Here is a 23,815-nt window from a genome sequence, read left to right as displayed (position 1 = left end):
GCCAGCAGACAAAAAAGAACAGTATAAAGCTAGTATAACAGAGAGTTTCTTCATCGCCAGAATGGCCCTGCAGGCTTCTCAAGATTCTGCTGACACCGTGGCCTGATCAATCGCCACATCCGTCATTATGCAGAGAGATTCCTGTCTTCACCTCTGTGGCTTTCCCAGGACAGCTCAGGCTACCGTAGAGGACTTACCTTTTGAAGGCCACAAATTGTTCGCAGAGAGCATGGATGTATCGTTACATACCTTGGAGAACTTCCGTGCGACATTAAAGACACTGGGAATATATGTTCCTGCGAACAAAAAGAAACAGGGCAGATTCTGTAACCAACGATTCCAGTATGCCCCATACACCCAGCCTCAAAGACATTATGACCAATGCCGCAAGCAGCACCAGAAGAGATGCTGACAAACACAAGAGCAGTTGTCTACATCTCAACCATCCACTTCCCGGCAAACATTTTGAAGTGTTGGTTGAGGGCACGAGAGCCTCACATTCTCTGATTCTAGAGTCACTTTTCATTTACAGCCCATTTGGGGACCACCTTACACCTTTCTACCCACTCTGGAGATCCATCATCTCGGACAGATGGGTTCTGGAATTATACATAAGGGCTATTCCATCCACTTTTTTCTATTCCGCCTACCCACCCCTTTTCCCCATCCCTCTTCAGGGACCCATCTCATGAGCATCTGTTACAGCAGGAAATAAATCATCTCCTGCAATTAGGAGCGGTAGAACACGTACCAGCTCAGCACAGGGGACCAGGGTTTTATTCACATTATATCCTCACTCAGAAGAAAACAGGCAGATGGAGGTCAATTCTGGACTTGCGCAAACTAAACAAGTTTGTGAGAACACAGTGCTTCAAGATGGTAACCATAATTCCGGCATTGGAAAAAGGAGATTGGTTCTCAGCCCTCGACCTACAGGATGCTTACCTTCACATCACCATCCACCCAGCGCACAGAAAGTTCCTCCGATTCGCTCTTGGGAACCTGCATTACCACTGCAGGGTGCTCCCCTTTGACCTATCCATGGCCCCAAGAGTATTTTCCAAAGTTCTCGCTGTTGCAGTAGCACATCTTCGCAGGCAGGGTGTGATAATCTTTCCCTACCTAGATGACTGGCTCTTAAAAGCAGCAGTATACAAGGAGGCAGTCGACGCCACTCACACCCCTATAACCTTGCAACTTTGACCTGTAAATGCAGATACAGTTTGCCACTAATTACGTGGCAACTCTCTTAAAAGACATTAGTTTCAAAGCTCTAAAAACCCTTAATCATAAAAATACTTATTAATAGAGTAGATGTGAAGTAATTTTAGATGTATAAACTTGAATGTTGTTATGATGCTGAAATAAGGCTTCAAATCACATAGGGTCAAATTGTGACACCTTCCTTCCTCCACTGTTGCCACACACACACACGCGTAAGCAGTTACTCACTTGAGTGGTCCCATTGATAACAGCTCATAAGAAGCACCAGCCTGCAAGAAGCTTAGCACTGACTCTTAGTGAAGTCAGGGGGACTGCTCACGTAAGATTTCAGCACATGCTTTAGTGCCTTGCTGGACAGGATCAAGGCTAAAGTGCTTGGCTCCTTGCAGGATTGATCACTATTTACATATTTCAGTTTGTACCTCATTTAATAGAAGCAGATAAGATCTGTTCCTTTGTGGGAGCAGCCTTACCTCCCTTTTGGAAGCCATGATAGTCCACATGATTGATCCCTCTAGAGCATGTTTTTGAACATCTATTAAATATTTTAAAAGTAGTAGGTTAAGCAAAACATTTATTACACGCAGTGCCTTATGTGCTAAGTGCTACATATATGAAGAGACAGACCCTGCCCTGAAGCAGTTACAATCTAAAAAGACAATATGGTGACAGGTGATGTAGTGCGATACAGCGTCCGATCAAATTAGGGTGACGAATGGCACTTGTCTGTCAGTTACCACATTTTGTTGCTAATCTTATACTTGTCACTCAATATTTTAAAATATTTAACCATATTTGGTGTCTTAACCCTTGTCTGATCTTTATTTATTTTGTTTAATTCTTACTTAGTTTTAAAGTTATATTTGTTTACTTATCAATACTGCTGTAAGTAACTGTAGCTCTTTTTATTTGCTTTAAATCCGACATAGATTTAACAATTTGATAAAGACACTTAGTGATTAGCCCATTTCTGACAGTACCAGTTACGGTGTTGTTCCAACTTTATATCTAAATAAATATTAGAGGGTAAAAGAATACACTGCCTTACAATATCTGATGGAGTTGGAAGATTACTGTGGTACAGATTAATATATATAATTTGGTCTCTAATTGGTATAAAAATGTTGTCTTGTGAGGCTTAACATTTCATGGGTTATGTGAATTTAATGAAGATGAAATCCTATCCCTACTCCCAATGGACAGTGATGATCTCAGGGTCAACCTGAGACTATTATGGTGTGACTGAAGATTGGTCTTGGATTTTATTTTTTTAAATAAACAGCAAGAATCTCAACAGCTACAGCACAGGCAGGAGGGAGAGCAAGTGAATAGATCCCTTTCTGCCAGAGGATAGCAGATGGATCTGAAGCAGTGCCGGCTACAATGAAAAAATCTGCCTGCTGTCTTTATTTCAGATGTGTCTTTAGGTAATTGCAGACTCTTATATTTACTATATGTTCCCTGAAATTTAAAGTTATTGGAACTGGTGTGCTGAAACAGAACTTGTGGTTCCAGTTCTACCAGATCTCTTGTCCCAAGGTTGGAGTGAGATTCTTAACCCAGAATCAGTCCCAGGCTGTCAGCTTGGCTTCTGGAACACTGGGTACACTAGTATTCTGTGTTCTGTGAGGTCCAAAAAAACCCTGTTGCAAAAGTTGGGAGACTTTGACCAGACAAAACTGTTTAGTGAATTAGAAGAGATTCTGCAGCAGAACAGTTGCAAAGGGTGAAGACCAGATCCTGTATAGAAAGTCACTTTTATTTTGGGCTGTCCTACTACGCCTGTAGCTGTCAACTGTGTAATCATGCTCAAGTATGAGGTTCCCCTTATCTGTCATTTTAGTTTTCTATACTCCATTGCACAGATAGGCAGTCTTTGCTCACTGTACCAGGTTTCTGAAAGATATTTGTCTCAAGATCCATAGACAATGGTCCCAAAGAAGCATATTTACTATAGTAAGAAACAAATTCTATAGTTCTAAAGGCTTAATCAACCCACGCATTATTTTCATTTTGCATTTAAATTACTTCATCTTCTAGTTTAAACTTCCTCCTACAGTTCCAGTAGTTTTTTTGAAGTTACAGTATTTTAATTTAACCCTTTTATATTTCTTCCAGTTTCAGTTTTAAATAATTCTCTTAAAATATGTGTAAGGGATTTAGAATTATAACTTGAATAAGCTTTGAACGCAAAACCATTCTTAAAAGTTCTCTGACATCTCTCTAAATAGTGTCTACCCTTTAACGTCTGTGGTTTATCTTAGTAAACATTACTATTTAGGCCGGAAACAAATATTTTGATTATAACAACAAAATATTTTTGAGACAAGATTAAACTCACTAACATCTCTATTACAAATAGAGTTCATATCAGTAAATTCAGGTACCTAATGTCACAGTGCTATAGAAATTTATAGTAGTATTACTATGATGGACCTAAGCTGCGAAGGGCAGATCAGATGCTACTTATTCATGCACAATAGAAAATCATATTATAAAGATGTATTTCATCAGCAGTCATCGCTACTTAAGTCTTTAGTTATAACTTTACCACCTTGTATATACCAAGCTAACGCATCAGCATCTCCATTATTAGATTTTGAAAATGTCTCCCTACATCTGTATTTAAAACCAAACAGAAACCTATTTAGGACACAGGTATTCCACTCAATGGAGTTTCTTTCAAATGTGGTCGTTTCATAGTGTTTGTATTCCCATTCATGTGCTCTTTACTCGGGTAAAACTTCTATTGACAATTGTGCGTATTGCCTGAATAAAAACTTCAGGCTGGTACTTGGTGTGTGGTGTTGCATCTTCTGTCTATCAATTATCCTGATGATACTTTTACCAGGTAGTGTTTAGAAATTTGAGAATATGAAATATTTCTAATTTATTTTAAAACATATTATTATACAGATATTTGTATGGCTAATGTTGCTCATTAATACCAATGAGTGACTTTCATTTTTTAGCTCTCTAAAAGAAAAGAAATAAACAAAATATAAAAATATTCCCAAAGGGAAGGCAACTTCTACTAACAGATAGTATGACTTTAGTTAGTAAATTGACAAAGCTACTTAATGTAATTTACAAGTTCTAATGTAAAGTCTAACAGAATGACTGACCTTGAACAAATCAGATGATTAATCATGGTAAAAGTTCATTATTATTATTATTATTATTATTATTTTTTTTTTTTGCTTGAGAACCCAGGTGTAAGTAACTTTACAGTTACTGCATTCACTCTTAATATGTGTGCATTAGCGTCTCTTTAGATTGGATTAATAGCACCTGCAGATGTTTGAAATGCTTTTACAGTATTACATAGAATGAGGTCTGCAAGCATATTTTTCTTCCCACCATCCCTGTACTCCCTTCTAAAACTTTGCTGTGTGCTCGTTTTGTTTATAGTTAAGGCTACGTTTTGGTCATGGGCATTTTTAGTAAAAGTCACGGACAGTAAACACAAATTCATGGCCCATGACCTGTCCATGACTTTTACTATATACTCCTGACTAAAACCTGGTAGGGTGGAAAGTCTGGGACCCCTGCTGGTGATGGAGGGGGCCTGGGTGGCAGCGCATGGCCTGGGACCCCTGCTGGTATTGTAGGGGGGTGCAGGTGGCATGCTGGGAGGGGAGGGAGCTGGCAATGCTGGCAGGCTCCCTACCTAGCTCTATGCCTCTCCCCTCCCCACCAGCAGCAGAGTTTGGGTATGGGAGGGGGTATGGGGCTAGGGCATGGGACAAGGTGAGGCGGGCTCTTGGCGCTTACCTAGGGGGCTCCCCAGAAGTAGCGACATCACCCTTGTTCAGCTCCTAGGCAGAGGCGTGGTCAGGCAACTCTGCGTGCTGCCTCCACCCAGAGCGCTGGCTTTGCAGCTCACATTGGCTGGGAACTGTGGCCAAAGGAAGCTGCAGGGGCAGTGCCTGCAGATGGAGGCAGCATATAGAGCTGCCTGGCCCCCCCGCCAGGAACCTGAGCAAGGGGGATGTCGTTGCTTCTGGGGAGCCCCCCATGCAAGCACTGCCCAGAGCTCGCCGAAAGTCCCGTGCCCCAATCCTCTGCCTCTTCCCACCCAAACTTTGCTGCTGCTGGGGGGAATGTGCGGTGGCCAGAGATTGCCCCAGCAGTGGCCAGTGTGACTGGCACAAGGGCTGCCTGAGGAGAGGTAATGGTGAGTCACAGAATTTGTGACCTCTATGACAAACCTCTATGACAGCTTTATTTGTAGTTTAGATCTTGTTTACTATCAGTAACGTGTAGAAAGTAGACTTTTACTATTTCTTCTCCCACCCACTCTCTTAGAGTTCTTTGAAGGGGTCAACAAACATTTGGACAAGGGGGATCCAGTGGTTATAGTGTACTTAGATTTCCAGAAAGCCTTTGACAAGGTCCCTCACCAAAGGCTCTTACGTAAATTAAGTTGTCATGGGATGAGAGGGAAGATCCTTTCATGGATTGAGAGCTGGTTAAAAGACGGAGAACAAAGGATAGGAATAAATGGTAAATTTTCAGAATGGAGAGGAGTAACTAGTGCTGTTCCTCAAGAGTCAGTCCTAGGACCAGTCCTGTTCAATTTATTTATAAATGATCTGGAGAAAAGGGTAAACAGTGAGGTGACAAAATTTGCAGATGATACTAAACTGCTCAAGATAGTTAAGACCAAAGCAGACTATGAAGAATTTAAAAAAAAAAAAATCTCACAAAACTAAGTGATGGACAACAAAATGGCAAATGAAATTTCATGTGGATAAATGTAAAGTAATGCACATTGGAAGAAATAACCCCAACTATACATACAATAGTTGTAGCGAAATTAGCCCCCAACATAATCAGGAAAGAGATCTTGGAGTCATCGTGAATAATTCTCTGAAGACATCCATGTAGTGTGCAGCAGCAGTCGAAAAAGGAAACAGGATGTTAGAAATCATTAAAAAAGGGATAGAGAATAAGGTGGAGAATATCTAATTGCCCTTATATAAATCCCTGGTACGCCCACATCTTGAATACTGCATACAGATGTGGTCTCCTCATCTCAAAAAAGATGTATTGCCGTTAGAAAAGGTTCAGAGAAGGGCAGCTAAAATGATTAGGGGTTTGGAATGGGTCCCAGATGAGGAGGGATTAGAGGCTAGGACTTTTCAGCTTGGAAAAGAGAAGACTAAGGGGGGATATGATAGAGGTATATAAAATCATGAGTGATGTGGAGAAAGTGAGTAAGGAAAAGTTATTTACTTTTTCCTATAATATAAGAACTAGGGGCCACCAAATGAAATTAAGGGGCAGCAGGTTTAAAACAAATAAAAGGAAGTTCTCCTTCGCACAGTGCACAGTCAACCTGTGGAACTCTTTACCTGAGAAGATTGTGAAGCTAGGAGTATAACAGGATTTAAAAGAGAACTGGATAAATTCATGGAAGTTAAGTCCATTAATGGCTATTAGCCAGGATGGGTAAGGAATGGTGTCCCTTGCCTCTGTTTGTCAGAGGATGGAGATGGATGGCAGGAGAGAGATCACTTGATCTTTATCAGTTAGGTTCACTCCCTCTGGGACACCTGGCATTGGTCACTGTCAGTAGACAGGATACTGGGCTGGATGGACCTTTGGTCTGACCGAGTATGGCCACTCTTATGTTCTTATGCACCCCCGACCTCCCATTGTGTGATTAAAAGCTTTTTGGAACCACTCCACAATACAAATCAATGAAGGTCTGTTGAAACAGTCTTAGTACAGGTTATTATTTGGAAAAGGAAATTTAATTAGAGGAACAAACTCTGACGAGGAAGGAAATTTTGTTAAGGGTGCTATAGCAGCCTTAATTCAGTTCCATTGTTCTGTAACAATGCTGTTCTGTATAGTCGTGTATTTGATGTTTATTTATAGCATTGAAGATGGAATTTCTGAACTTCAAACTTGGCAGGTAAAGGAAGGAGAAACTCAAATATTTTTTGTTTAAAATAAAATAAAAAAAATAAAATGCACTTTTAATCTTAGTCCTATAGATTGTATATTCTGTTACTGATTAGGTGTATTTGTTTAAAATTTATTTAAACAAGATTGTCCTATCTCCATAACTAATTTCACCTGGGATTATTAACTGAAAGTCTGTTCAACATTATATTTACTTTTTTGTATTTTACTTAGTTTGGAGCATTTAAAATTCTATTTTGTCATAGCAAATATCTGTTCAGATTCACTGTCTGTTTCCTGTGTACCATCACGTGGTTGGTTTTAGTTCTCAACAAAGCAGTGTAATGTTTAAATTGCCCAAAGCTTACTTATTTAACTTTAAAAAAATCATGAAACATTGCTATTCTTATTAGGTTATAAATCCCTATTTACAAAATACATATTTTTAAAATATGTAATCTAAATAGATGACAGTGTCACTGCTGTGAACAGTTGGGGGTTGGGGGAGGGGAATCTCTGCAGATCCCCCCCCTAAAACTTGTAGTAGTTTGTACATTTTGTATTCTTAAGAAGTAAATATTATTCTCTTGATACAGAAGTATTACAGACTAGCAAATATAGCTCAATTCTGCAATGACGTTTTTGCAGGTGCAAGCTAAGTATGTATATTTTTTTTCAACAATTTTTTGTAACAGTTACTGTCCTCTTTACTACTAGGCAGATTGCTGAAGTAAGGAATAAAAATGTCTGCAAGGAATAAAATACTAACACCATATTAGAAGAAAGTACTAGTGAGTATTTAATTGCTTCAAACAAATTTCTGAGGTACAAACTTGAACAAAATGGTAATGTAAAATGTGGTTCATTTTTCCTATCACCTTCTGTAATCCCTTTATTTTTGAAAATGTTCTTTTGAATAGATGCTTTCTCCCTTCAACCCAGATTCTGCCTAATCCTTCAGTGAAGTCATAATTGTATGTTTGTGGCATTAGTCTGTTGCCATGGAAATTAGTATGATATAACAAATTCAGTGCTACAGCTTCACTGCAGCGTCAAATAGGAAAAAGAAACACTAGTCTTTGATCATTTTTTTCTCCCTGACACTTTTGGTAATACTGAAAAATATTTTTATTTTATTCTAATTTATTCATGTTCTAGAGTCCTTTCCAAATGTTAAAAGTAACCCAACAAGCAAATGTCCTTAGTACAAAAAGACTTTTCCATTCTGTGTTGGGTTTGGCTGCCATGCTATGCATCCAAAGTCTATATATAATATATCAAGATCACAAATTGCCCAGTGAACAACAAAGAAACTTTTCATTCCTTCTGGCCTTAAAATCTATGAATCTTTTTATAGATGCTAATGCTCCATAATCCGCTAACCAAAGTTCTTTAATTTAACCCTTAAAAAGATGGAGAAAATAAATGAGCCATGCACCATTCCCTTAAAGTCAGCCAATCTGTGTTTTGTTGGACCATGGATAGGAAGTAAGTTCCATAAGCGCTAGGATCCAGGGGGTAATTATCTGTCCAATATTTGCTTGTGCAGGGTAAATTGCTTTTCCATTTGATTGTCAAGTAAATTTATTGCATGATTACCAAGTCTATTTGTGGATGATTATTATTATTTTTTACAATATCTCATTGTTCAATTCTGTAAATATAGATTGTAATACTATGACAAAGCTGTGGCAATGTTCTTAATACTGTAAACAAATGAAAGTATTTACCCTAATTGTTTTGCACAGGAATAATATATTTTGTTTACGAGTTAATCTAGTTATGATAATTAAAAAAATTACAATCTGTGAATTGTCTTCCTGTCTCAGAATCCTATTAAATCACTTAAATTATTTCAGAAAGAGTGTTTGCAGTTCTTTACCATTAACGTTAATAACTCATCTATATTAATACACATGAAAACTCTTTTGTTATCTCTGAATAATGAAATACCTCAGCCAGTGCTCTTCCAAAATAATATACACCAACTTTAATAGTGGCTTCTATTACTCTGAAAGACTTGTTGGATAGGATTCTTTCCCAGAAGTATTTAAAAAAAAAATAATAGATGTTTAGTTCTTTCACTTCTCTTTGCTGTAATCTCTTTCAAAGATTGGGATTTGCTTCAAAACAGCATAGGAGTGTTGATTTACAAGTTAAATTTTGATTTACTGGGTCCTCTGGAATTATTCAGATGGCAATTTAAAGATGAATTGGAAAGCAGAGTCTCTGTGATTTGTGTATTGGTGTAGGTAAATTAAATAAGAGTGAAGCCGTACCATCTCTGCTGGCATCTCCAGCCTCTCATCATAAACCTCTGTCTTTAAGAGATTGCATACAGCAGTATCCATCCCTCTGAGGACATCTGACCCCTCAGCATTTCCTGCAACTTTGTTATTCCTAGGATATATCTCCCAAGATTCTACCTCCTTCCTATGCTCTCACAGGATCTTTACTGGTAACCATGTGTGACAAATAGGGCAACTTCTTGCAGTATCTTTAGGAGACCATATTATATTAAGTGTATGAATGGTTTGTGTGTCATTGTGGGCCAGGGATTGTATGGGTAACCCAGGGACAACCTATGGCATGCGTGCCAAAGGCGGCACATAAGCTGATTTTCAGTGGTACTCACATTGCCCAGGTCCTGGCCACTAGTCCAGGGGGCTCTGCATTTTAATTTAATTTTAAATGAAGCTTCTTAAATATTTTAAAAACCTTATTTACTTTACCTACAACAATAGTTTGTTTATATATTATAGACTTATAGAAAGAGACCTTCTAAAAATGTTAAAATGTATTACTGGCATGCAAAACCGTAAATTAGAGTGAATAAATGGAGACTCGGCACACCATTTCTGAAAGGTTGCTGACCCCTGGTGTAACCTTCTGGTTAAAGAGCTATCTCCCTATTAAGCATGTGGGTTACATATGCACTCCGGGGGGGCGGGGGGGAGGGTTACACCTACTCCTCTAGGAAGTGAAAACAGTAGGGTATAATTAAGACCAATTACTCAGGTTATAACACTTCTAGAGAGAGATCACTTCCTGGGGAGGCTTGCACATTCTTGGTCAAACTGCATTCTCCAGAGATCAAGAGACAAAGAAGGGGCTTTTGGATAAATAACCTGAGCTTAAATTGACTTGGAAGACTTGGTCAGATTCCTGATCTAAAGGCTGATGTGGACTTATAACCCAGTTGTGGGGTTGGAAGGACTGACCTGTATCAGAGCCCTATGTTGGAGTTGGGGGTGACCTCTGGTAATCTTTTTAGAGAAGCTGGTAGGCCTACCACAGTCTGTTGGCCTCAAAGATTACTGTACTCTGGCTTGCCTCCAGCGTACCCTCACAGGCCCTCCAGGTGCATGACCTTTCTTCTGGGAACATACAAATTACTGTATCAGATTAGACCAGTGATCCATCCTTGTCCAAATAGACAATTGTGGAACAAGTGGCCCATAAAGGAAGTTTCCTCCTCGTCCCATCAGTTGGTGGCTGGTATATATATTTGAAGTATGAGTGTTTATAGTTTAATTTATTATTTTAAGTTCTATAAAATGTAACTGGTTATTCTATTTACATAAATGTGTAATCCTGTTTTAAAACCAACTAAGCTCTCAGCCTTAATGATATCTTATGGCAGTGTATTCCATAGGTTAGTACATTGTACGTTTTTAAAAATTAAAAAAAAAAATTATTGATTTTTAAATTTGTTTCTCTTTCAGTTTCATTGGATTTCCCCTTGTTCATATATTCTGAAGGAGGGTAAATAAGAGCATTTGATTTAACTTCTGTAGATCATTCATCATTTTGCATAGCTATATGATACCCCTTCTTATTCTTTTTCTCTCTCAACTAAATAGCATCAACCTTTTCTATACCTCTTCCTATGGAACTCTTTTCACGTCTCTAACTACTTGCTTTGTCAATCTCGTCTCCTTCTCCTTCAATCTCTGTGTCTAGGTGTGAAAAGCTAGTGTGTGTGCAAAAGTACAGTTTACAGTTTATATGTTCCCACTCATCCTTAAATATAGCAGTGTTTATAGCAAGGCCCCTCAGAAAACCATGTTTTCATGGAATGTGTGGAAAATATGACATTAGCCCAACCCTCTGATTTTCCCAACAGAAGGGAGGAGGAAGCCAGTATCTGTACATGGACATCTCATGCACAGTACAGCTCATGGCATGTGGTAGTGTCATGTCAGGGTAGCAGTTCTAAGCAGCAGCGGCACTGCCTCACATAAAACTGGCCATGAAGATCCCTCACCCCTTCCTTTCCACAAATGCTTGTTTTACTCTGGTGACTGCAGACTTTTCTCTCCCTTTTTTCCTTTCTTCCACTCAGTGCCCATCCGCCCACCAAGCTGGCTCATATACTGCAGAGTCAGGAGCCCTTTTGTACAGGGCAGTGCTGCCACCATTTGGAACATGAGGAGCTGTGGCCTCAGCAGGGAGGTGGAAGTGCTTGCTGGCTGCCGAGCCCTCAGCCAGAGTGCTGATGACTTTTCCACTGAGCGTGATACTGGTGCACATGCTTGCTTTTGCCTACCTGCTGTTGGAAAAATCGCAGCATTTGGGGGTGATTTGGTGGCCAATGTGCAATTCAGCCTGCCCACTGAAGCAGTTGCTGCACATGTTCCAAGTACCTCGCCTAAAACTGATCACCAAGTCCACAGCAGGTGAGCCAGCATAGCAGGTGGGCAGGCATGGAGTGGGAGAAACGGAGCGACGGAGGAAAAAGTAGGAAGCCGCCATATTAAATTGCAGCAGTTTGGGAGGGAAATGGGGAGAGGAGAGCTTGGCAGCCAGTTTTATGCAAAGGAATGCAGCGGTGACCTTTTGCTGACTGCATTGCATGCATATCCTGTGGAAATTGATATTTTACCCATTACACTGCTGCACATTTTTAAAACTTAATCTGCCATATTTTTTTAGGGCCCTAGTCATAACCATATTTCCTATAGTGATGGATGAGTTTTATAACTTCAGGTTTTAAATTATGCAATGAATTTAACAGTAGTATAATTGTATAGCAATAATCACAAATTAAAATTTGATATTTACAAATGTTTTAAATTAATTGTATAAGAAATTGATAATTTTGTACTAGCGCAGCCATCAAATAATGCAAATAATGCTGTAAGGAAGTAAGTATTCAAGTGACATTAGGACTGTACATTCTGCAAAAGACGAATGGCATAAAAGTCGACCTCTTGACATTGGCAACATTAGATTTTATGTATGACTTAAGACTCACAGTATAGAGAGAGAACTAGAGATAGTAAAACTTTTATGATTTGTGCTTCCACGGGCATGAGAAGCAGAGCCAAAATATAATTCATCTATAGATGCTCTTTGTACTCCTACTCATTAGCTTCTCCAACCTTTTTAAAGGTTGTGAATGGAGCAGTATTGTAAACACTGAACATATTAGTTTATTCAAGTATCCCAGAACTCAACATTTTGGCTAAATTACTGTTGTAGATCTGAGGAATGTTTTATGCTGACATTATACTGTCAACTTCTCTTCCATAGTGAGTCTATATTGACAGTGTAGTTGTTGGAAGCTGATCATCTCAAACAAATACACTATGGCTAGTCAGCATTTAGTAAAATTCCATAGTTACCTTCAGTGCAAGACTTCCAACTAGCACTTATTTCTTAGAATTTGGACCCTTATTTTGAAGGCAGTTTTTGGCAACTCAAGATTTATTAGATACATTCTAAAACATGGATGTTGGTGCAGTGGAGAATCTGTGTACAAGTCTGATACTTTCAGTGGGAGAAGTATACATTCTATGTATGACCAGTCTGTCTGTTTACATGTTATATTTTAACATGAAAATGTTTTATCATACTAGTCAAATGCTAAATGCTGCTTAAACTGCTAAAAATTTCAACTGTGTAAAGCTTAATATAAACATGTAGTTATAAATAGTGACCTTTCAATGCATAGTGGTATTTGTGCTGTCTGTACAGTACATTGTATAGTGTGTAAGAGAGAGTATGCTCCAGAAGTGATTAAGGTTTCAGGATTTAGAAACACCAGGTGTCTCTGAGTCACAAAGCTGGACTTGTTCAGAACCCAGCAAAAGCGATCCTTGTAATGAAAAAGAAAACACTTCTGCAGTAAAAGAGCTAATTAGCAATTTCTGGAGGTAATTGTTAAGGTAAAGTTACTGATTTAAGTCATCTTTCATTTTGATAAGAAAAAATGGCAATTATTAGCTTTTAAATATTGGCTGAAAATGGAGCAATAGAGTCTCACTCACTACAGTCTATAAAATGACAAATTGTATTTAATGTACTTTCTCCCTAACACACATTTAACTTTTTCTAAATGCAGGGAAACAGATAATTTTTTGGAAGTGGACACAAGAACAAATGGATATAAACTGGACACTAGGAAGTTTAGACTTGAAATTAGACGAAGGTTTCTAACCATTAGAGGAGTGAAGTTCTGGAACAGCCTTCCAAGGGGAGTAGTGGGGGCAAAAGCTACCACTGCTCGTTCGGGGTGGGTGTCTTTTTTTTTTAATCACTGGGAGAGCTCGTGTCTACACTGCCAATGTCACAGCCTAGACATACCCTTTGTGCCTATTTCTGTACATACCAGCTTTTTCAGGATAAGGTGGGCTACAAAATCTTTCAACATCTTTTCTCTAGATGGGCATGGGCTCCCACCTTTGCTTTTTATCATGCCATCTTTCAAACATCCACATGTCCAATCCTGTGAAACCTCACTTCACAAATTCAATGGGAAAAGGTGCTGATAAAGGTCATTAGAGGTAGTCCACCCAAATTTCTGGTTTTGTTTGAGAACCATGTGTGCATGGCTGTTACTGCATTGTATTCAGGCCTAGGATGACCAGATGTCCTGATTTTATAGGGACAGTCCCAATATTTGGGGCTTTTTCTTATATAGGCTCCTATTACTCCCCCCACCCCACCCCCCTGTCCCGATTTTTCACACTTGCTATCTGACATCCTCAGCTATGACTTAGCTAGCTTGAAATTGGAGGGACTGTGTTGGGTCTCATTCAGCCCAAGACAAGTCTGCCCCTACAACTTGCCTCAGGATTATTCATAGGCATATTGGGTGTAGACTAAACACTATTGCTTGTGTTCAGTTTCTAGGGAGTTTTCCTGCCTTATCCCTCAATTCTGTAGTTATGCTTCCAGGGCATGAGATCAAATTTTACTATCCTCTGAAGTTTTTTTTCTTTGAGCAGGCTAAATTTTTGAGTAATTTTATGGAGGGTTTTAAAATCTGTCCAACAGGCCATTGAGTGGTTAGACCTGATATGTGATGGGAGGTATTCTTCCCTCTTGCATTTTTTTGCAAACAGAACTTGTACCTTTTGGTGGCCTTTTTCCCATAGTTCTTTCCTCTTTAGACAAGGGATAGTAATCCTTCTTCTTTAAAAATATCATAGTGATGGATTTTCACTTATTCGTCTTCTTCCCCTTGGAGTTTGGAGGTCGTTCGTTCTTTCGTTCATTCTTTCGTTCTTTCTTTCTTCCTAGTTTATTATTTGTGTTTTAGAGGCATGGTTTTCCAGTCAAGATTTGTAGGTGATTGTATTAGTTTGTTTGTTTTGCTTTCTGCAAAATCTGAACATAATTGAAATGTCAAAGAGACAGCAGTTGGATGTCTGGGAGACAGATAACCCCCATTTGGGTAAGTTGATTAGCTCCTCTCACCGTTAGTGGTGCTCATATTTATAAAAAACCCCAACCAACCAAAGAAAACTTCACAACACCACACGTGCACACCAAACAACCAACACCACCACTGCTTGTCTCCCACTAGGATTCAAGACTGAGAATTTTGTGGATGGTATTTTCAGAGCAGAGAATCGCAAGTCAGTATTAACTGTAGTCCTGTTTGCATAATATGTGAATATACTAAAAATACCTCTCCTGATATTGGCCTGAATTTTTGATTTGCATGTTGTGCATTTAACTGCTTGGGCTCATGAGTAAATAATTACTTTTTGTTTTAACCAGCTTGAGACAATGAGAGTGTGAATTTTTTTATATAGCTTTCTGCAATTTTCTGTTCCATCAATAAAATACCCTACTGCATTCTATGAATATGATCACACATTTAAATAATAAAAGTGAGTGATTTTTCTGATCTTGTATGTGTGTCCTAATACCAGATTTTGTGAAGAGTGAGAATTTGAGAAATTTAAATGTTGTGGATGTATACTCCAATTTTTCTGATTTTTGGTTTAACCGATTATAGTGACAATCTGTCAAGCACATTGTTTTAAAAACTGAACATTTTTGTGCTTACAGCAATTACCTGAAACAGCAGTTTTCATGGCTCTTTAGGTTGTGTCTACACAGTGACTAAAAAGCCACGGCTGGCCTGTGCCAGCTGACTCAGGCTCGTGGGGCTCAGGCTGTGGGGCTGTTTCATTGCTGTGTGGATTTCTGGGCTCGGGCTAGAGCCAGAGCTCTGGGACCCTCCAACCTGAACCCGGAAGTCTACACAGCAGTGAAATAGCCCCACAGCCTGAGCCCCACAAGCCGAAGTGGACTGGTGTGGACCAGCTGCAGGTTTTTCTTTGCTATGTAGACATACCCTGAGTGTCATTCTTTTTCATAAATTGAAATTTAAAAAATCATTCTACAATATCAAAATAAAGGTTTTGTTTTTTCCTTTTCCCTATTTTTCTTCTCTGTGTGTCATCAGCTTTACAGGTCCTTCCTTCTATGGTTTTCCTGAAACCATTCCAGAGAATTTAAATGTCTGTAGTCAAATGGAGAAGATGACTTTGCTTGCTTACATGATACACTATTTGGATAAAATAAAAATACATTACACACAGAGATTTTATTTTATCTGACTACTTCTATTTAGATATAAATTATGAGTAAATGTGCTCATACAGAATATTTTTGTGCAACTGTAAATATTTATTGTCCTTCTCCTTTAGGTTTACAGCTGTTGTGTGTGTGGATGTAATCTGAAAAATCCATTAATTACTGTTTTTGTTCATCTGTTTATATTTTAGGCACGCCGGAAGGAGGTTTTTATCCAGGAACGGTATGGCAGGTTTAATCTTAGTGACCCATTTCTGGCTCTGCAGAGAGACTATGAGGCAGGTGCTGGTAGTAAAGAAAAGAAGTCCATCTGTACCAACCCCCTCTCCATTTTAGAAGATGTCATGTCTCACTGCAGAAAAATGCAAGAGAGAATGTCAGCTCAGTTGGCTGCTGCTGAAAACAGACAAAAGAAGGTATCACAGCTACTAACTTTTTAAGATTGTTATCCACTTTAGTATTGTACAAACACTAAGATTCTAATTGCTGATGGTATTTTATGTGCAGATTGCTGTTCCATGAATTAAGGAGTGCCTATGAATGAAATGAGATTTAACTCTTACATACCCATGAACTTTTTATCTCTATAGTACTAACTGTGCTGGGTTAAAAGAAAGTACCACATTTGAACAGATTTATTTATTTATTTTTAATCCAACCCTGTTTAAGCCTAAAATAGCTGCTTTTACATAATTTCTGCTTTAACTAAACAGTATAAAGTACAGATATCATTTATTCATGTATGAGATGAGAATAGAATAACTATAAACCATGCAGCTCTGTTTTTAATACATTAGTAAAGAAATTTCTATTTTAAAAATGAAGTATTTTTCTGATCCTTTGAAACATTAGGAATAAAGAGAGAACTATTTTGGAACCAATATAACAAAAAAGAATTGCTGTCATACTCAAAAAGAATCCTTTCCCATTTTGAACTTGTGTTGTCGATATGCAACTCTGGGTACGTCTACACTGTGATAAAAGACCCATGGCACAGCTGTGGCTGGCCTGAGTCAGCTTACTTGGGGTCATGCGGCTCGGGCTGTGGGGCTATAACACTGCGGTGTAGATATTTGGGCTCGGGCTGGAGCACATGGTCTGGTACGCTTCTCCACGGGGCCTCAGAGCCCAGGCTCCAGCCCGAATACACTACATGTTTTTAGCCCTATGACCTGGGCCAGCTGTGGGTCTTTCATTGCAGTGTAGGTATATTCTCTGACAGAATTTTCTGCTGCAGTGGCTCTGCTTTATATATGAAGAAACATCTGATAACCCATTCTGAATAAATTCTGTTTGCTACCCTAAAAATCAAGTGCATGTCTAAGCTATATCATAGCTTTTGACAGTTTCTTTTTCTGAGGTAACTGATGCATTAGATTCCAAGCTTGTCCACAAAGTTTTCTAGATCATCTTCCATTAATATCACATTTTTTTTCTTCGAATCCTGTTCTCCAGCATAATTTACATTTGGCTCTCCATTAGTTTTTCTTTAGAAAAATGACTGCTAGAAATGAGGAATGTAGAACCACATTTTAATGAATAATACTTGCATAAGAGATGTTTTTATTTCAAAAAGTTATGTAGCGAAAGGGTCTGGAGCTTCAGTATTCTTCTCTGTGAAATCCTTTGAATAAATTAGGCCAGATCTACACTAGAAATTTTTGCTGGTTATAGTAATGTTGGGTAGGGGGTGGAGCGGGTTAGGTTTTTCGGTTTGTTTTTTTTTGTGTGTGTTTTTCGTCACATTTTTATACTGGCAAAAACCCTAGTGTAGACACATATATACCAGCATAAAGGTACTTTTCTCTATATCACTTATTTTACCTAGGGGACTGGTATAAGCTATATTGGCAAAAGCACTCTTTTTTTGATAGAATAAACTGTGTCTGCGTTAGGTATAACTAAACAAGCAAACCTGTTATAGTGCATGTAGACTGTATGTTCTTTTATAGACTATGCCACTATATAAATCCATGGTATACCTATACACTGAGTAGTATATGCAGTTCTTCAAATAGATGTAGCAATGTATTTCATGTAGATGTGCGTGTGACCAGCACATCAACGCCAGAGAACTTTGCCTAGCAGGTCCTGAAGGGGCAGCACTCGCATTTTGTGGCCACAGCCCTTCCCCTGGCTATCTGAGGTGGTACCATCCCCACGCCCCCTCAGTTCCTTTTCACTGCCTAAGGCTGGAGTCAGAGCTCTGTGTAGTTTTCACCTCACAATCGCTTCTCGCTCGCTGAGTGTTGTATAGTTTTATACAGTTGTATAGCTAGTACCCTTCTTAGTGTTAGTTTTAGTTAGGACCAGTTATGGAGCAGTATATAGGCAGTCTGGCCTTGTAGTCAGAGCAGGAGTCAGGTCTAGTGGGTGGAGCAGGCATCTGGGTTGGGGAGCTAAGCCCAGGGTGAGCACCAGAATCAACTGCCAATTAGCAGAGCCAGGGATCAAGGAAGAGTCAGAACCAGGAGTTAGAGCTGAGTTCAAATGCCAAATGCCAGAGCCAAGAGTCATGCCAGAATCAGGGTCAGAAGTTAGAGGCTGGGATTGGAGCCAGGACTGGTCACTGAGGATTGGCAGCGATGCATAAGGACGGGGGAGAGGCAAGGATCAAGCACAGAGCAGGAGCACTATGGGAACAGGAGTGAAGGCGGGGGTAAGGCAGGAGCCACGAGGAGAACAGGAACAGGTTTGGGTGCAAGAGGCAGGCACAAGCAGGGCCCGATGCAGCCGCACAGGAAACCACCTTGTTGCTCAGACAAACTTCCTTTTCCTCCTCTTAACTTAAATAGCATAGTTAGACCAATCGGTGGAGCTGGGTGATCTTCCATTCAGAGGTCCCATGGGTTGTGCCTTGGCTGGGGCTATAGCCCTAGTAGCTTCTTAGCCCACCTGATTTCAGTAGTGTCCCCCCCCCCAACCCCTCCCAAATTGAGAAATAGGCCTACCCTGTCTTTGGTCTTCCTCTTCTAATGTACTTGTAGAATGTTTTCCTGTTACACTATATGTCTTTAGCTAGTTTAATCTCATTTTGTGCCTTGGCCTTTCTAATTTTGTCCCTACATATATGTGTTGTTTGTTTATATTCATCCTTTGTAATTTGACCTAATTTTCACTTTTTGTAGGACTCTTTTGAGTTTCAGATTGTTGAAGATCTCTCGGTTAAGCCAGGGTGGTCTCTTGCCATACTTCCTACCTTTCCTACACAGTAGGATAGTTTGCTCTTGTGCCCTTAATAATGCCTCTCTGAAAAACTGCCAACTCTCTTGAACTGTTTTTCCCCTTAGACTTGCTTCCCATGGGAGCTTATCTACCAACTCCCCAAGTTTGCAAAAGTCTGCCTTCTTAAAATCAATTATCTTTATTGTGCTGTTTTCCCTCCTGCCATTCCTTAAAATCATGAACACTACCATTTCATGATCACTTTCACGTGAGTTGCCTTCCTCTTTCAAATTCTCAACCAGTTTCTCTCTTTTTGTTAAAATCAAATCTAGAACAGCCATTCCCCTAGTAGTTTTCTCCACCTTCTGAAATAAAAAATAGTCTCCAATACATTCTTGTTGGATAATCTGTGCCATACTGTATTATTTTCCCTAACAGAAGTCTGGGTAGTTGAAGTCCCCCATCACCACCAAGTCCTGTACTTTGGTGATATTGTTAGTTTAAAAAAAAGCGTCATCCACCTCTTCTTCCCGGTTAGATGGTCTATAGTAGATCCCCTGCCATGACATCACCCTGGCTTTTTATCTCTTTTATCCTTACCCAGAGACTTTCAACAGGTCTGTCTCTTATTTCCATCTCAACCTCAGACGAAAAAGAATACATTTTTAATAAATAAGGCAACACTTCCTGCCTTTTTTCACTGCCTGTCCTTTCTGAGCAGGCTATAGCCTTCTATATCAATATTCCAGTCATGTGTATTTGTGACAGGTTCGGTCACAGAGACCCCGTTGGGACTGTCACCTGATGTGCTGAATTTACCTCTGAAGCCCATTTTCCCTGCCTTGTTGAGCCAGACATGCTAGATTGCTGCAACACAGACCCAGGGTCTGGTCCATGCCCCCAGATCTGCAGACTTTTACCAAAAACTGCTCAGCAGGTCACCTATCTCCAGCACCCAGACACCCAGTTCCCAATGGGATCCAAACCTCAAATGAATACGTTTGACTCTGCATAAAGCTTATACAGGGCAAACTCATAAATTGTCTGCCCTCTATAACACTGATAGAGAGAGATAGGTATTAATCACTTACTCTGGGTCTACTAATAAACAAAAGTGATTTTATTAAGTATAAAAAGTATGATTTAAGTGGTTTCAAGTAATAACAGACAGAACAAAGTCACCAAGCAAAATAAAGCAAAAATATGCAAGTCTAAGCCTAATACATTAAGAAACCGATTACAGGTAAATCTCCCCCTCAGAGATGTTCCAATAAGCTTTTTTCACTTTATATTTATATTTATTTTTATTACCAATATTTGTACTGTAAACCCCCCCAAAAGAAATAGCATTTTTAGTTCATCTAATACAAGTACTGTAGTGCAATCTCTTTATCACGAAAGTTGAATTTACGAATGTAGAATTATGTACAAAAAAAACCCTGCACTCAAAAATAAAAGGAGAAACTTTAGAGCGTACAAGTCCGAGTCATAGTTCTACTACTTGTTCAGCTAATAGCTCAGACAAACAAGTTTGTTTACATTTATGGAAGATGATGCTGCCTGCTTCATGTTACAATATCACCTGAAAGTGAAAACAGGCATTCACATGGCACTGTTGTAGCCAGCATCTCAAAATATTTACATACCAGATGCACTAAAAGAGTCATCTGTCCCTTCATGATTTAACCACCATTCCAGAGGACATGCTTCTGCTCAATAATGCATGCATGGCAGGTTCTGCTCGATAATGTTCCAAGCACTATGGGCTGATGTACATTCATTTTCATCATCTGAGTTGGATGCCACCTACAGAAGGTTGGTTTTTTTTTTTTTTTGGTGCTTTGGGTTCTGTAATTTCTGCATCAGGCTGTTGCTCTTTTAAGACGTCTGAAAGCATGCTCCACACCTGGTCCCTCTCAGATTTTGGAAGGTACTTCAGATTCTTAAACCTTGGGTTGAGTGCTGTAGCTGTCTTTAGAAATCTCATATTGGTACCTTTTGTGTTTTTGTCAGATCTACAATGAAAGTGTTCTTAAATCGACCAATGTGTGCTGGGCCGTCATCCAAGACTGCTGTAACACAAAATATATGGCAGAATCTGGGTAAAACAGAGCAGGAAACATGCAATTCTCCCTCAAGGAGTTCAGTCACAAATTTAATTAACACATTATTTTTTTAACAAGTGTCATCAGCATGGAAGCATGTCCTCTGGAATGGTGGCCAAAGCGTGAAGGGGCATAAGCATGTTTAGCATACCTAACACGTAAAAACCTTGTCATACTGGATACAACAGTGACATACAAACACCTGTTTTCACTTTCAGGTGACATTGTAAATAAGAAATGGTCAGCATTCCTGCGCGTAAATGTAAACAAACTTGTTTATCTTAGTAATTGGCTGAACAAGAATTAAGACTGAATGGACTTGTAGGCCCTAAAGTTTTACTTTGTTTTGTTTTTGAGTGCAGTTATGTAACAAAATTTTATTCTAGGTAGCATGTGTGGTAGTATGTTTAAACCAGGTTACTAATTATATCCACTCTGAAGGATTATGCATTGGTTAAGCTGAAATTTTCCATGTGTGCGCTAAGCCAGAGAGCAATTTTTGTTTTTCAAAAAGCTTTAAGTAACACAATTCAGGCACCTTTGAGGACAAAAAAAGTGGGAGAAATGCACTTTTTATGAAAATCTCTTCCTACGGTTTTTTGCCAGATTTATTGCCTCATTGGTTTGGGTAGAAACTTGGAATTCCAAATAGCAGATGATCATTTTGAGAGGGATTTCATGTTACCATAGATGGAGGGAGGAGCTTCTACAAGATGAGGATAATTGATATCTCTTATAGGGAAATAATTTTGATTTTCATATCAGTATATGTAGCTGTGGATTTTATCACTTGTTTAGAATACCCATCAAGATGGCATCCCTTTAAGTTTCCTTGAACAAGAATTCCCAGCCTGGAGGTTGCAGTTAGGTGTCACAACTTAAGCTAGTCAGAAATTTTCTGACAAAACTTAGTTTAGTCTGAAAATGCTGATTAGCTGGAGCAAAATGTTTTGTCGAATCTGTTGTAAATCTGACAAAATCTAGCTAAAACACAGTGTTCCAAGGTTGACAACCCTGCAGCAGAGAGCCTTTCAGCTCCCGGAGACCCTGGCTCTAACTGGTTCTCTTGGGGCTAATAGGTTTCCCCCTCCACTCCAGGGAACAATGCTTCCCTGCCATGTGGATTGCCCCAGAGCAGCAGACTCTTTGAGACAATCCTAATATTTCTAGGCTCCCAACTCTGCTGCAGGGCCCTGGAAGTCCTAAATGCTCTGGCTCAGGCAGGGAACCTAGAAGCCCTGAGACCCTCACCTCTGGCGAGGCGTCCATATCTGGCAAGATCCCTGTCTTATAGTGGCTGAGTGAAACTGACAAGAAAATCAATTTCCAAAATGAATTTTTTGGGGATCTCTGGTTTGCCAAAAAATATTTGGCAAGTTTTTGCTTTCATTCCAGATTAGAATAAAAGCAAATGTGGAAGTACAGAAACTTCTCCTGAACTGAAACTCCCAAGCTTTGCCCAACTTTAGTTGGGACAAAGTGGGAAATGGGAGGGATGTTTCTGACTAGATTCTGGCTGAATGAGCTTCGGGGAGCTCCTGATATGGAAAAAAGTCAGGAATCACTGGTCTAGGAGCTATCTTGAACATAGGACAGTATGCGTATTGAAATACAAAAGCCCAGGATAAAGCTTTTGGCCTCTGATATAGATTCTTTTGTAAGAATTTTAAAAATTTTAGTCATATGCATAATTGAGCTCTTAATAGTTACTACACTTTAATAAATCTAAACATGCAGTCTTGGGGAAAACTCTTGGCCTTTTTTAAATCAATGGGAGTGTTCTATTGACTTCAGTAGGGCCAGACTTTCACCCCCAGGTCTTAAAAGATATTTTCATAATTCTCCTTTCACAGTCAAACTATATAGTGTATCTTTGTTTGATCAGATAGTTGATTGCATTTTTTAGCGACAGCAAGTATTCAGGTGTTGACAAGACAAAGGCATAGGTTCCTACCCAAAGAATCTTACACTCTAAGCAGAGTATAAAAAATGCATGCACAATGCAAAATGTGTCTCAAAAGATGGTTGTACAATTATGTGCAGTTGTTTTGTAATATAAAGGCTGGGTGACAGTATAACTCCTGATCTGAGGTAGCCTTAGTGGGATTCACAGAAGAATTAAGTTTAGCAGGTCCTGAAGGGGCAGCGCTCACATCTTTTGGCCACAACCCCTCCCCTGGCTATCTAGGGTGGTACCGTCCCCACCACCTCCGTTCTTTCTCACTGCCTGAGGCTGGAGTCAGAGCTCTGTGTGGCTTTCACCTCACAATCGCTTCTTGCTGGCTGAGAGTTGTATAGTTTTATATAGTTGTATAGCTAATACCCTTCTTAGGCAGATTGGCACCGCAAGCCTGGGAGGTGGGAGAAGTAAAGCAGCCATGTCATGCTCGCAGAGCAGGGGTGAGCTGGAGTGGGGAGTTCCCTTGCATGCCCCTCCCCTTACTTGCTGCAGGCGGCCCTCCCCGCGCCCACGTGCCCCAGCTCCCTCCGCCTAAATGCAGGCGGCGACCAAGGCGGCCAAAGATCCGGCCACTGTGGTTACTGCCGAAGAAAATGCTGCCCCCCAAATCGTA

At 39.6% G+C, this 23,815-nt stretch overlaps 1 protein-coding gene across 1 annotated transcript in view; it reads left to right on the top strand.

Annotated features, from left to right (window-relative positions):
- The window catches only part of CTTNBP2 (cortactin binding protein 2), a 182,556-nt gene that overhangs the window by 39,118 nt on the left and 119,623 nt on the right, over positions 1–23,815 (top strand). Inside the window, 1 exon segment of the mRNA XM_030549074.1 lies at positions 16,164–16,388. Within this exon segment, the coding sequence (XP_030404934.1) occupies positions 16,164–16,388 (225 nt within the window).

This window comes from Gopherus evgoodei, chromosome 1 (genome assembly GCF_007399415.2).
Source record: "Gopherus evgoodei ecotype Sinaloan lineage chromosome 1, rGopEvg1_v1.p, whole genome shotgun sequence".
NCBI classification, from domain to species: domain Eukaryota; kingdom Metazoa; phylum Chordata; order Testudines; family Testudinidae; genus Gopherus; species Gopherus evgoodei.
This window is presented reverse-complemented; position numbering and strand designations above follow the sequence as displayed.